General features: G+C 37.2%; 2 protein-coding genes across 2 annotated transcripts; one reads left to right on the top strand and one right to left on the bottom strand.

The window, feature by feature from the left end:
* Positions 1 to 5546: 5546 nt before the first annotated feature.
* LOC129247945 (calcium uptake protein 1 homolog, mitochondrial) lies at positions 5547 to 12811 on the bottom strand. The gene is made up of 8 exons (XM_054887328.1): positions 12298 to 12811; positions 12059 to 12227; positions 11510 to 11669; positions 10859 to 10896; positions 7422 to 7536; positions 7195 to 7355; positions 6127 to 6586; positions 5547 to 5919 (listed from the first exon to the last, which is right to left on the bottom strand). Exons 1-8 carry the CDS (start codon positions 12561 to 12563, stop codon positions 5765 to 5767), a joined length of 1524 nt encoding a protein of 507 aa, XP_054743303.1. The 5' UTR covers positions 12564 to 12811; the 3' UTR covers positions 5547 to 5764.
* Positions 12812 to 14141: 1330 nt separating this feature from the next.
* Positions 14142 to 15706, top strand: LOC129247574 (BSD domain-containing protein 1-like). Its single transcript, XM_054886741.1, has 4 exons — positions 14142 to 14190; positions 14253 to 14417; positions 14489 to 14642; positions 14698 to 15706. The coding sequence occupies exons 2-4, from the start codon at positions 14407 to 14409 to the stop codon at positions 15448 to 15450; spliced, it is 918 nt and encodes a 305-aa protein (XP_054742716.1). The 5' UTR covers positions 14142 to 14190; positions 14253 to 14406; the 3' UTR covers positions 15451 to 15706.
* Positions 15707 to 15867: the final 161 nt, after the last annotated feature.

The following is a 15867-nucleotide window of genomic DNA, read 5'->3' as shown; positions in this document are numbered from 1 at the left end:
TGTGAGGCAATGTGTCCGCGAAAGGAGAGGATCAGGATCCCCTTGACAACCTGCGCTCTACTCCTGGAAGGATGGGCTATGCACCAACTCAGCGAACGCTGGGCAAGTACACGAACGTGTAGGGTCGCGAAGTCCTTTTGGCCACGTTTGGATAGGAGGCGCTCGAGGGATATCCTGGGGATGACAAAATGTCATCTCTCAAATTTCGTGGGCATCATCACGGGGCACTGTCCGCGAGGTACACATGCCGTGAGACTCGGAATTACTTCGAGTCCTTTTTGCGTCAGCTGTATGGAGGATGAGGTGGAATCATCTCAGCACCTGCTCCTAAGCTGCCCAGCCTTCGCGGGACTAAGATTCAAATATCTTGGTTCTCACTTCTATTCTGCGCCTGCTGATATAGCAGGTGTTGATAACAAAAATTTGATGAACTACATCAGCAGCATAATGAGGTTAACACAACCGCGGACTAGTCACCGTTCGTAGTCCACAAACACTCACCACTCCCCATCCCTTCCCTTCCTCCCCCCTCTTTGTCCTTCAATGGTATCACAAAGGACGAACCAAACTATTTCGTCCAAGTGGGCCTTACCCTCTGGGCAACATAACAATTACAACCTAACCTAACCTAACCTGCTCTATCCACACGTAGACTTATCATTTTAGGAAGACAATTCTGGAATTGGAAGATCTTAGTTTTGTGGAAATCAGAGATCTTCTAAAATTTGTGAAAAGTACGCAGGGAGAGATAAGGACAATTTTCCACGCGGCATCACAATGGGCTATGGGCCTGAGTGTGTCCCACAGTGTGCACCCGCTTCAACCTAACCTAACCTATGTTTATGGGCTAAAAGATAAGATTCTAGGATGCAGCATTAATGATCATCTCGAGGCGAGCAATTATATATTCATGTAGAAACTTATAGAACATAAAACTCTAAAATGTCTATATGAGAAATGAAAATTGAAAAGGTCTAGAAGGGATCGAAGTCTGTTTTCCCTAAATATTCCTTTTTCTCCTCTTCAACGCTGTTTTTCGTTATTGCTGTGAGGCTGTGAAATTCCATTACTGAGAATCTTAAGGCTGTGATAAATGGTGACAACTTCAAAAAGGTAATACATAATTACTTTACCTCTGCACGATGAATGTGATTGCAATTCAACTGTTCTCTTTCCCTATTTCCGTTTCTTTTCCTTTCTATTTATCTCCTGTTTTGTTGTTTTATTGTTGATTTTTTATTGTTTATTTTCGTACTAAACCAAATTTGAAAGCTGTTAATATCTATTATTTAATTTAAAGTTTAAATAATTTTAATTTTAAAATTAACTATTTCGATTTAAAATTATCGCAATTCTTTGTTTTACGTTAGATTTAAGAACTGGATTTTAAATTTTGTAATTTAATACGTATTGGTGCTATGAAAGTCTGAGTTTTACAGATCAGTCATATTTATGAAAAAAATAAATAAAATAACAGAGAAGAAAGAGAAAGGCCATCTCCGAACGGGCCACACTGGGGATTTAGCGGAAACAAGTCAAATTTGCAACATACCACCTACGCAATGTTTAATGGTATTTCTAAATTCCAGAATAGAACCAACAATAAAATCTAAAAGAATTACTAAACTCCGACTTACAGTTTTTTTTTTTATAGATATGTCAAAAGTATAATTTTTTTATAGTATTGAACTGACTAAGAAAAAACTTCAAAGCCCAAGGTGGTTTTTTTTCTTTTTGCTTGAGCCGACTTCCAATTTTTTATTTTTCATTTAGGGTACGATTTTTTTTATATATTTTAGCCGGAAGAACAAAGGCTTTAAAGCATTTGATTATCTATTTATAATTAATTTTACGAAAAAAAAAATCATATTCCTTCATATTCTTGGATCTGCAAGTTGAGCTACATTTACCTACGGTCAGAAACTAGTATCAACGTGTTGCTTAATAGCGTCTCTTTCAGTTTTAATCAATTGCAGGTGGCACCAGGTGCCACCAGGCGCCACTGATTATTTTTTGGCAATGATAATAACTAAACGCTTTCTAGTGTGTGCATAATGATAACGAAACACTTTTAATTTTGTTTTGACATTTTGAGGGTAATTCAGAATTATGAACTTACATGTATCCTGTGCGTAAATATTTACTGGCTTATATTAATAATAATCTGTGAATCGTAATAATTATACTGTTTACTGAGTTTGTCAATTTAAACAAATATATAATGGAAAGTTTCACCATTTCATACGCGGATTTATGCACGAAGCTTCTGGAATATGACAACGATAGGAGAAAATTAAAATTATTTTTGGAACAATCATACATTGTCATAAGTGAACATAAAATTGACCGTATTGTGGATGCAGTATACAAACGTTTTTACTCTCAATTCAAACGAAGGTGGTTGGATTCTAAGCGCACAAAATCGCGATTTGAAAGTAAGAACGCAAGTTGGCTTGAAGGAACTTTTGAAATTGACTTAAGTAATGATGAGTGTGAACCTTCTACCAGCTCTAAAACTGGTCGTCCACGAAAATCCTTTCACGAGTGTTGTGATCGTGCTAAGCGATATAAAAGGGATGAAGTAAGTTCTATATTTCCCCAAAAAGTGATTGATTTTGCTTCTACATCTAATATTTCGAAAGCTGATCAGAAAATTTACCCCAAAAAAACAGTTGGTTTGTTTACAAAGCTAGAACTCACAAAAGAAAAATAAGAGTATCTCGTCCCCTTAGTATAACAATAGCCTATGTGCTCATAGGCTATTATTCTTTTATTGAATTTTTGGATTCTCCATCGTCGATTTTATATGTGGTCAAAATTTTGTCAAATTCTAGTTCCACAAAGTGGGTCAAAACGTCAGTCAAAAAATAATAAATATTTACAGACATAACGAGATTTGAGTGAGAGCTACTTTCGACAAAAAGTTTGAAATTCATTTTCTCAAAACATCAAAAAATTTATAGGCTATTTTAATACTAACGGGACGATCTTATGCACTGGTTACAACGTGAAGGCTATAACATACTTGTAGCTTACAAAGCACTCTCGGAAGAAAAGACTAAAAGTTATCCAGAAGGCATATTTATTACTGAAAGTTCAGCAAGTGTATCCTTACAAAAGCTTTTGGATCACACTACTAAAAGAATTTTAGAGACTAAATCAATAAACGAGATAAGCCAAATTACAAGCGAAAATCTCACGTTATACTCTAAATGGGGTTCTGATGGAGCCTCGGGACAAAGTGAGTATCTCCAAAGTTTTTCAACGGAAGAAGTGTCTGACTCTAATTTATATATGACATCTGTAGTACCACTAAAATTATCACGAAGTGACAACATAAATCAATCAGTGTGGATTAATGATAAAGCTTCCTCCACACAGTATTGTAGAACATTACAGTTTTCATATGTTAAAGAGACTTCTGAAGTTATACGAAACGAAAAGAGAAAAGTAGATGAGGAAATATCGAAGCTCAGAGAAACCGAAGTCACAGTAAATAATCGTGAATTTAAAGTAAAACATGAATTATATTTTTCGATGATCGACGGTAAAACAGCGCAGTTTGTGATAGAAACATTAGCAGCATCTTCTTGTTTTATTTGTGGAGCAACAACCTCAAAAATTAATAAAATTGAAGAAGTTCAATCCAGGCCCGTAAATGAAGAAGCACTGAAATTCGGCATGTCACCTCTCCATGCTCGTATCAAGCTGATGGAGTGTCTTCTGCATGTAGCCTATAATATGGAATTTAAACGAGGACGAGTCGACTCACATACTCGCCCAATAAAAGAAGCCAGAAAACAATTGATAAAACGAGAGCTAAAAGATAAAATTGGGATACAGGTTGATACTGTCAAGCAAGGATCCGGCACAACAAATTCTGGAAACACGTCACGAAGATTCTTTGCCAATCCAACCTCAGTTTTTGAAATAACAGGTTTGGACGAAGATTTAATTAAAAGATTTGCTGTTATTCTTGAAGCCATAACCATACGTGACCCAGTGAACCCAACAAAATTTGGAGATTTTTGTATGGAGACAGCAAAAAAGTTTGTTACTTTGTATGAGTGGTACAATATGCCAACTACTCTCCATAAAATTCTCATACACGGCAAGGATATAATGGAAAAGTGTATTTTTCCTGTGGGTATATTGTCTGAAGAGGCTCAGGAATGTCGAAACAAAGACTACAAAAAGTATAGACTCAGACACTCCAGAAAATGCAGCAGAATTGCCACGAATCAAGACATCATGCACCGAATGATGGTGACATCAGACCCGTTGATATCACATTTGACACCTTCTTTCAATAAGAAAAAGCACAGTGATTTAAGCAAGGAAGTAATTGCGCTTTTACAAGAATAAAATTACAAGAAAAAAAATATGTTTTATATGAATATGTAATGTGTATAATTTGTGTATGTATGACATCATTAAAAATAAATATTTGTTCATTATTTATTCACTTGTCGGCAGTCCATATAAAAACAGTTTTTAAACATTGTTTTAAATCATGTTCTTTCCATATATTTTTAAAAATAAAATTTACGAATTTTAAAAAACATTGTTTTTTAAAATTTTTTTTAAAAGTAGTTTTTAAACATGTACAAAAATCCCCAGTGTGCGGCCCCCGTTGCTTTATTCTACACAGTTCAGAGAATTGATCTGAAAATGCTACTGACGAGTGTCGAGGATGAGAGAAATTGATTTCATGTTCAAAGTGAGGATCAAAGCCACCCCTTAGAAGAAGTGTTCGGACCAACCTTGCTACATAGAGTTGCTCAAGTGACGATAATCGAGGGGTAGGATTCAGCGTACTAAGCAGGATTAGTTTACTGTTTACTAGGGCGGCAGGTTTTGGTGGGATTACATGATGTACTCTTCTTCCTTGCTCGCGGTCAAGAAGCATAGTAAATTGATCCTCCAACAATTTCTGCTCCACCTCCAAGGCGAGTCAGTAGGTTTTTCTTCGACTACACCGACGAGATCCAGGACCAAAGACGACTGCAACTACTGAAACGGGCAGTATATAATCAGCTATTAAACGGCATTCATCGGGAGAATCTCACAACCTTCCTTAATTCGCGAGCCGTTAGCAAAGTTCAACCACCACCCATTGCAAGCAAAGAGCTTCAGCTGCCTCGTGAGACCCGCATACTTTTGGCCCAATTACGTTCTGGATATTGAAGCAGATTTAACTCCACTTATCCATAATTGATCCCAGCAAGCTCAATATATGTCCGGCAGGTGAAGGTACCTCGCACGGTACTAACCACCCATTCACATGTCCTCTTAAACCCACTCACCTAACACCCCTCTCTCTCTGGACCTAACCTGTCGAAGCAGCATGTTTCTTGAGCCTTCCGTTAGATGAGTTAGACGATGACGATCGGTGATTACACCACACTGGCAGGGTTTAGTGTGCTGCTACAACAACAACAACATCGAACTGGCTGCAGTGTGAATAATCATTCATGCACGTACTCGTTTTTGAAAATTCCACCACACGTTTTTTTGTTTATGATATAAAATTTATGAGAGTTCAATTAACGCAAAAAAATAGCAAATTTTTTATTAAATAAATATAATAAATAAAAACAATTTTAGGTTACAACAAGGAACTATAAATGTAGAAAAAAACTGGTTGCCGAATTAAAGCGGAAGGAAGTGCATTCGAAAAGTAGCACCAATTTATCAAAAATTTTCATTCATTAAACTGCAGCAGTCGTAGATTAATCTCCTAATTCTTAATAAAATTTTTGTTTTACAGATCCAAAAGCACCGGCTTTGTTTCTTTGGCACATTTCAACATCGAGCGCATCATTTTTATAAAACCAGTATCCTTTGACTTTTCCAAGCCGCGCTGCAGGCGATTCTTCATGACTGCGACGAATTCGCGATTACTCAGCTGGTTGTCGTCTGAAAAAGGGAAATTCTCGATGAACAAAATTCGAAAAAAATGTTTGTATTATTGTAATTTTTTCATAAAAATTATAGTAATAATTCAATGGCCACAAAAGATCTTTTAGATTGAAGTGTTGGCCATTGGCCGCACTACAGATACAAAATTATTATTCATTCAATGATAAAAGTAAATTCAACTAGAAAATTGTCCTTGATACTCACTGTCTTCATCGAAAATGGTAAAAACGACATCAATTACATGATCTCTTAGCTCCACCATTGCCACTGTTTTAGCGACATGCTTAAGTGTTGCCTGATCAATCGAGGCGCCCGCAATGTGATAGAACGTCAACGCGGTGTCCACATCATTGATGTTGCTCAAAAAGTGGAAGAAATCGAGATAGTCCGTTTTGGAGATACCCAAGTTGTTGTCCTTGAATTTACGCTTGACGCGCTTCAATTTACGCGCCTTCTTCTTATGCGAATATCCAGCATAAGCCACCAACAGTTCGGCGAAATCCACTTCAGTTATGAGACCCTCACTATTCGGATTTTTGCGCTCAAATTCGAGCGTTAAAATTTCGCGCTGTAACTGCGTTTGGAAGTGTATAAATTTTTGAATGGTCAACTTCTGATCTAAATTCGGGCCGAAGAAGTAGTGGGTCAGAGCGGAGTTTACACCCTGTGAAAGGTAAAAAGTACAATTTTTTTTAAATAATAAAAAATGAGTGAATAATGAAAATTAAACTTAAGCTTGCCTAGCCAATTTGATGAATGGTTTGGCGGTTAAGTGCGTTCAATGGTGGCGCCACACCAAAGCAAAATGTGAGATAAGCGAGCGTAAAATAAAACTTGTGATTGTGAGCTTTATTAAAGAATATCATACACAAAGCGAGAAAAAAATAATAAATACAATGAGCGGAAAAAAGAGTGGTGAATTTTTGGTGAAAATTATTAAAAAGTGTACAGTTTGCCTTTAAGTATATACCTTCATGGGCTTTGTATTTAGTAGGAAAAGTAAGTAATTAATTTTTGATTTTTGCGATTAGACATTTGTTAGACAAGTTAGTTAAGGTGGTGTGAGAGGAATTGCATTAGTCGATATTTACAAAAGATATTGGAAAGAGCAAAGATACAGAAAACATATTTTACATTTAGTTGATTCAACAGTCAAAGGTATGGTAGATATGTACTACAAATATTTCATTACATAATCGAGCGTGTAACACACTAATCTACATATCACAAGAACTATACAATATTTACATATCCTACGAAGGCTTAACCTACCTTAAACGTATTGCCTGTGGCGGCATGATCGCGATGTCTGCTGCCTATTGTCGATTGCTGGCGCACCAAATCGGCCACCATTTCAAATTCTTCACTATCCACGTCGCCGTCACCATTCAGATCGAACATTTGAAAAGCGATTTCGAAATGACGACGTGAAGCTAGAATTGTTTGAAATGTATGTACATTTATCAGCTTTCTTATTATAAACCGTGAAATGCACTCACTTGAAAGTACGGTCAGCAAGAAGATATAATCCGAAAAAGTAATCAACCCATATGAGCCTAATTTATAAAATATGCTGTCCTCATCCAAATGCAGTTTCAGACACTCAGATACATCCTAAATATAAACAAAATTATATTAGTAAATACATAAAAAAATATTTCATTTGTACATAAAACAACAAACTAAACAAACAAAACCCGCAGTACGCAGCGCTTTTTTTTTTTCTTTTTTGTTTTTTTGTTTTTTCTTTTTTCAATATTCGACATCCAAAGGGGAAAATTGAGGGGCTTATTTGCGCATACCTACATATGTATGTGCATTAAAAATGCGTTATGTGTTGAAAGCAATGGGATTAGTGCAAAAACATTTATTTTTATAAATAATATTATGTTATTAAACACAATTTTTGGGTCAGCAAAACTTTCATATTAGTCAAATTCAGCGGGCAAGTCTTTAATGCGCAAAAAAATGTGCAACATGCAAAGTATTTTTTATTCTTAGTGTAGGGGTAAATACAGTTGTTTGTAAAAAGGGGGGTTACAATTAACATTCGTTTTTTTTTTTTCATTCACAAATACGGCCAATGTGTTATTGTTCCTATTATTTTCTTTTTTTTATTGAGTAACGTGTATTTCAATGGTTTTGCAAAAAATACCTCTCCTGCAACCTGTAAGTAGAGAGCATGGTTTGTATGTTGTGAGGAGAGAAAAGTAAAATGGTGGTATTAGAAAAGGGGAGGAAATTTAAGGAGGTGTTTAGAAAATTAATGCAGTAAGTGTTTTTAAATTGGTGTTTACAAGAACATTAGTTACGTGGGTAAGATATTTAAGGTACTTTTTTCTTTTGTTTTTAGAATTGTAAATACTCATAGTCGTCGGGAAATGATTAATGAGTTTAAATATATTTTTTATTTTTTTTCTATATATTTTTTTTTTATTTATTATATTTTTTTATTTTATTTTTATATATTTTTTTGAATTTTTTTTTTTTTATATATTTTTTTATTTTTTTTCATTTTTTATTTTTTTTTTATTTTTTAGTTTTATTTTTTGTTTTTTATAATAATATGTAGTATATTATGTTTTTTCATAATGTATTATATTTATTATGTTATATTACATTACTTAGTCCTGCCATAAGTCCGTTATAGATATGAAATTCTAACACTTTTTTAATGAAGTTAATTTTAATTAATCGTGTAAATATTAAGAAAAATTTATTTTTCATTCGAAATGGTCACCATTTGCTTTTACACAAGCCTTCAAAAGATTAGGCCATTCAGCTATGACAGCACGCACAGTTTCCGTGGATATTGACGTCGCTGCTCGAACCAAAGCTGTATGCGACTCTCCAAATGTCTGTGAAGTCTTCGGTAGACCATGTGATAAAATTCTGAGCACAAGCTGTACAGGATTTGATTGAAAAGTAATGAGCCTTATTTTTTTTAAGCAGTTTTATTAAACCTTTTGGCTTATACTTCTAATATTCTTCAAAATAGGACCCTTGACCGTCAATACACCGCTGGTAACGGTCCTTCCACTGCAGGAAACATTTTTTAAACTCATCCGCCGGAATCGCGTTCAATTCGGCTGTCACAGTTTTTTGGATCGCCTCGATGGAGTCGAAACGCCTCCCCTTCAGCTTTCTTTTCAAGCGCGGGAACAAGAAGAAGTCCGGAGGGGATAGGTCTGAGCTGTAGGTAGGTAGGTAAGCACCGGAACCCCCAACTTGGCCAATGCAGAGGGTCACATCCTGCTCTGTTTGCGTCGTCGAAGGCCTTCCAGATCGCTGTTCGTCTTCGACGTCCTCCCGGCCTTCCTTGAACGACTTGTGCCACCGTTTTACCTGGGTACTGGACAGAGATTGGCCCCCGTAAGCCTCCTTGAGTAGCCCAATGGTTTCGGTACTCGTTTTGCTTAGCTTTACGCAAAATTCGATCGAGTAACGTTGCTCCAACGATCGCTGCATTTTCGCCACTGCAAAATCCTAACACACTTCTAAAACAGCTTTCACGCGCGGAGCGATGTTGACTGCGCCGCTGTTGCCAGCGAACTGGGACCGGTTTCTAGTGGAAGGGGAAGGTCCAACGATCATTTTCCCCCACCAGCCGATTCGGTTTATCGCTTGGCAGACACGCCGCGCGGGAAGGCTCATTACTTTTCAATCAAACCCTGTAATTCAATGGATGCAGATCTGAACTTCCAGACGGCCAATCTTTTGCGGGTATGAACCCACTGCTGTGCGATTTTTGCCTTATGGGCTGGAGCGGAATCTTGCTGGAAGATCCAACGCTCTCCATTGAATAGAGTACTGCTCAACTGCTTCGCCACGCCTTCTAAGACACTCTCCTGGTACACTTTTGCCCCGGTCTTAACCGTTTTTCCGCAGAAGTGAAGAAATGTAAAGCCTTTACAAGACACTCCCCACCAAACCATTACGGAGGTTGGATGTTGACCACGCTAAATCCTTGAAACAACAATTTTTTGCGTCTTTGCGCAGTTTTAGCACAGAATTTGTCATTTTGCTTATTAAAAACTTATTCAACAGTGAAAATTTTTATCATCTGTGAAAAGAATTTTTTCATGGCCGTTGGCCACGTGCCACCGAAGAAGCTGCTTGCATCTTTCGAAACTAATTTTCTTCGAGCGCATTGCCAAAAGATGACCAGTTGAGCGACGAAAGCCTTTCGTTTCCACGACAGTCGGTTCTACGTTACCGAAACGACCCGGATTTATATCGGGCCAAGGACTGTCACTCCAGCAGCATTCCCCGTATGTAAGTATGGGGAATGTTTATGCTGCTACAACAACAACAAAAACGAAAGCCTTTCATGTGGAAATCATCTCTAATTAGTCTTGACATGGATCTGGTCGATGCATTTACTTCGCTGGGCATGATTTTCTGCTTTCTAAGGGGATTTCTGCGAATTCTTTCTCGAACGGCTTTTATCGTTGCACTAGTTCGAGCCACGTGAGGACGACCACTTGTTTTTCCGTCTGTCACTTCAGTCGTTTCGGAAAAATGATTGATCGTACGGTAGGCAAACATTCTCGAAATATGAAGTTTTTTCAGCAATTCGTAAATCTCACCTGCATTTTTACCACACTTTTGTAATGCAATCACTGCAATGGGATTTTCCTTAGCTCCCCACTCTTTTGTTAACAAGCGAAATTTGCCACGAAACTGCATATAATTAATGAGTAGACAATGCATACGAACAAAGGTAAAAATAACGGAACTTTTTTCTGCGAATTGGTGCTCGCCATATGCATTGCAAACTCTGCCACAGAATTTATGGCAAGACTAAGCATATTATATTATATTCTATTATTTGACGTTATAAAAATTATTTGTAATTTTTTTTATCTTTTCGTCTTCTCTAATTTCATTACTTCTCCACTCCCTTTAAATTTATCTTTTTTATACGATTTCATACCTTAGGATCATAGCGCCGATACTGGTCCAGACCCAAACCTAAAAAAATTAAACAGATTATCAGTTCACTCAACTTACATACGATTCTAGTAATTTAAGGAATTTTTGCATTATTATAAAAATAAATGTCTCACATGGTCACATTCATCTTTACTAATCATAGGTGATAATCGACATACCCTCTGGTTGTTTCATGCCTGGCGTCATGCTAGTCAGAAAATCTTGTGGAGTCATAAAAATCTCATAACGATCATCTGCTGTCGGCACTTGTATAGTGGCAAAGTAACGAAATACCTTATCAGGTGTAGAAAATTGACGTATACGATTTTCGTATTCGGTTATCTGGCCAGACATGAAATGAGGAATGTTATTTACGCGCGCATATACTTTTTGATGTGTTATCACATTTACATTAATTTGCAGTTTAACGGAAAAAGATTGCCAAAAATTATAGCATAAGTTAAGCAAGAAATAGTTAAAAAAGTGTTTAACTTTAAACATAGTTTAAGAATCATAAAACGAGTGCGACTCAGAATGAAACAAAAAAATTATAATACAAATCATAGACCAAACAATAGAACGTGTATGTGCTTTTTTACATTATAGGTTTTTCACCAAAAAAAAATTTAACACCATTTTTCACTCAACATACCCTCTGGCTGCATTATGCCGGGATAAATTGAACGCAGAAAGTCATCAGGAGTCATGCAGACTTCCGAAGTTGTAGGTGTGGTAAGACGTACTGTGGCGAAATAGCGAAAGATTTTGTCCGGTGTCGAATAGGCGCGTATACGATTTTCGTATTCAATAATCTTCATTTAAGGTTAGGATTTTGTATATTCCATTTTTTTTTTTTTTTTTTTTTTTTTTTTTAGTGCATATGTTTCAGGGATTTTCAATTCATATACATGGATTGTGCGTGTTGTGAATAAGTGGATAGCAAAAAGGTTCATAACAATTCAAACACAAGTGGAAAACATGAAATTGAAAGAAAATTAAATTATTCAAAGAAATTAGCAAAAAATCTGTAAAGAAAGTACAAATAAATACTTCGGTGAAAGTGAGAGAAGCCAGTGCTAAATAAAAATGGAAATATTTCAACTGAGTTTATTTACAATTTAATTTAAAGAAATTAAATTAAAATTTTATTTGTCTTAGTCCTAATACACAATAAATTATATAAATTATGTCAAATGTATACCTTTCGTTGACGAAAGCCCATTTTTTCGCGCTTGGACTTGCCAACCGACGCGCATTCCGTGTCAGACGATTCATCATTAAGCACTTCAGTTTCCTCATTACTTTTATTGGGAACACCTTCCTCTTTGGGTGTCGCCGCGTCCACTTTGGGCATAATGGCTTTCTTTATTCTAAAAATTAATTGAGGTAGAAACGGAATTGATTAGAAACAGAATAAAAACTTGACATTTTTATAAATACTTTTTAAAGTCCAATATCGTTAGCACAAATAAAGTGGCAACAAACGCGTGGAAATATTTTGTTAAGCGGGGAGTTGGTTCCTCTTTGTGGCCGAACTTTTTATAACCACGCACTGCACACCCGGTTGTTGGGACAAAGGAATGCGTTGGCTGAAACGACGACGAGACATTGCAATTATCATAACCAATTAGGAGAGGTCTCAGCAGAAACTGTTGTACTGCATGTCTCCTCCCCAAAGCAGCTCCACACTGTCGTAGTAGGGACATAGTTTCGATGATTTTTATATGTTCACAAATTTCTAAAAATAACGTGACCAAATTATTTTTACATCGCCTATATTCATACAAAAGCGGTTTATTCACATTGCATCAACAAAAATTTTTACAATAAATTTTTGCTCTTTTTGTAGCTATTTATTCAATTTGATCGACTTTTTTGGAACGATTTATTTATTTTCTTTTCGAATGGCGAAAATTGTGCAAACTCTGCTTCTGCCAGCTTGTGGAGTTCACAATAAATCAAAACAGCTGATGAGTGGCGAGCAATTACAAAGCGAATTCATGTAACGTGATAGCAGTGCCATAAAAACAAAATGCATATACATTTTGGATGTTAAAATTTCAATCAGCATGTAAAACACCAATAAACTGTTGGTCCAAAACAATAAAGGCTCTCATGATCTACAAACATCTAGCAGTAAAATCCTGGGGTTGTAGCTCAAGCATCCTAAGGTGGATGTGCATCATGATAATAAGACCAACGATAAGAACATATGGAGCGGTCGCATTGTGCTCTCTCCACAGTGTGGGCAGCGCTAACTTAGCATACGCGTGCATCACGGGATCAATGCGGACCTCCTCTACTGCTGCAATGGAGGGGATGCTTGAGCTGACACAGCTTCATATTGTTATTCAGCAATATTACCAGGGTAGGCTTCGGGAGAGATAAAGAGATGTCATAGAAAAACACGGAATTGCTAAGGCTACAGCTCCCTTTTACCCAGCTACCCAGAGATGATAACTTTAGTGATGTCATCAAATTGAAAAGGAGGTTCAGAATAATTTGGAGCACACCAACATTGGAAAGGAAACTTCAGGAGTGTACCCTGCACTAGTACACAGATGGCTCGAAGGCATCAGAAACTAAAGGCGCTGGAATTAATAGCCCTAGAACCAATCGTTCTGTGCCGATGGATAACTTCCCAAGTATATTCTAAACGGAGATGTGTGCCATCTGTCTATGTACGGAGATATACTTACAGAGAAATTTCCGAAATGAGCGAACTGTCAATCTGAGGGACAGTCAGGCGGCACTTCAGGTTTTGTCATCCTGTGAGATTAAGTCTGCTCTGGTCTTTGAGTGTATCGTGGATTTGAATCTGTTAGGAACACACAATCGCATCCGGCTAATTTGGGTGCAGGAACACAGGGATATAACTGGGAACCAAGTAGCGTACGCATTCGCGAGAGAGGCTGCGGCCTCGCCACTAATGGCATCCGAACCCAATGCACCTTCTCCTTGAGACATCTCGGCCAACTGTAGCCAGAAAAAAGGCACTTACGTTCAATTCAACCCAACTTTATCCAGAGCTTAATAAGGGAACTAGGTCTGGATGGGTTACTGTGATGAGTAGAGGACACAATAGACCATGAGGTCGAAGTGCAAGCCTTGTAAGAAATCTAATCTAATCTATGAATGCGAATGTTATGAATGCACCTTCTGCCTTAGTATATTTTTATCATGATTTTACTGTACCATATATTTATCATGGAAACCACCCTAGTATTTTCCGTTGACCATTCACAATAGACTATTTTTTTTTACTTTGCAACACTATTAATCAGGTCGCATATAGTTATGCGTTTTCAACTTAAACCGGTTATATCAACTCAAGTAGGATATTTTGTGTTGTTGCTTTCACATAATTCGCTAAATTTATCGGTGTTCTTTTGCAGGTCGGCTGCCGAATCTGTAGCTGCGTTTCTTTTTTGGAGGTTGGAAGCAAAAGACTACAGCTAATGAATAAACACAGATAAAATATTTTGCAAGTTTCATGTTAACGACATACACCTTGCCATGTTAAAGATATATTAAACAAAACCAAAATAAATGGATCAAGCGTAAGCAAAATTACTGCGTAATTTCTTCCCCAAAAAAATAAACTACCACTAAAAACTGATTTTTGATACAGATATGAAAGAAACAAGCGTAATAGATGGTCCCACGAGGAGACGATGGGATTTTTGAAATGCTACCTTCCAAGGAGAGATGAATTCGAGCATGTAAAAAAAAAACGAAAAGCCTACGCGAATGTCTTGGAAGACATGATTGCAAAGGGTCTGACTGTACGTTTAACAAATATGTGTTTGTAGCGATTAAAGAAATGAACTCCACTTTCAGGACTCAAAAAGGACACCGTTGTGCTTGGAGTCGAAAATGCGCACTCTTCTCCATGGATACAAGACAGCACGGGAAAACAATCGCACCAGTGGTGCCACCTCATCTTTTGCTCCATATATGGAATTAATGGATAAAATTTTTGGAGGCTGTCCAATGGTTTCAACAGATCACACAGTTCACGTAGGCTATAGGTCGTTTGAAATGGTAATGGTACCGTCGCCACAGGCATCACCCGCTGACTCGCGCCCACCCTCACCTTTCACAGTAACGAAAATAGAAGCCCCCTCACCTCCAATATTGTCAGAATCGAATATGGAGGATTCGATGCCATCGCCGACACCACCGCCCTCATCGCCATTATTGACAGTACTGAGTGCTTCGCACTCGGCACACACGCCAGTTGTGCCCAGAAAACATTCGCGAATAGAGGTATCATCACCACCATTGTTAATATCGAAAATAGAGGGCTCGTTGCCACCACAGACACCACCGCCTTCATCGCCACTAATGACTGGCCTAGCTCCTTCAAGCTCTGCATACGCACAAGCGGTAAGCCGAAAGCGTACAGCTCGAGAAATTTATTATGAGGAAAAGTTGAAGATAAGAAAATTGGAGGCTGAAGAAAAGAAAAAAGCTAGGAGCGAAGCGCTCCAAGAGTTTAAGGACTTGTTGGCGGAGAAGTGGGAGAGAGATTTTGAGTTGGAGAGAAGAAAAGTTGAATTACTAGAAAAACTTGCATTATTTATTTCTTAGAATGTTCGAATATTTGTGGCCTGAAAAAATGAAAAGTAAAGTAGTAGTAGCATGAAGTAATTAAAAGAAAGTACTAAAACGAAACGCGCTTTTCTTAGCGAGCAGCAGTTCAAAACGCCTCAAATGTATTATCGCTTCAAATAGCGACCACAAAAATAAAATGAAAGAATCGTGGCTAATTAAAGGCAAGACAAAATGGACCTACATGTTATGTACCGTATTACTATGTATAAATATATGTATGTGTGTAACTCTAGTTGAAATAAATTTTTTTCCAAGTGCAAAGCAATTAAGGTAAGGATTAATGAAGACAGAAAAATGAGTTCTACGACAGCCGGCGCTACGTAATCGGAACGACCTGGATTTATATACGGCCAAGGACTGTCACTTAGGCAGCATTCCCCATATATTTATAAA

This window comes from Anastrepha obliqua, chromosome 5 (assembly GCF_027943255.1).
Source record: "Anastrepha obliqua isolate idAnaObli1 chromosome 5, idAnaObli1_1.0, whole genome shotgun sequence".
Classification (NCBI taxonomy): domain Eukaryota; kingdom Metazoa; phylum Arthropoda; class Insecta; order Diptera; family Tephritidae; genus Anastrepha; species Anastrepha obliqua.
The sequence above is the reverse complement of the archived record's forward strand: the minus strand, read 5'-3'. Positions and strand labels throughout refer to the sequence as shown.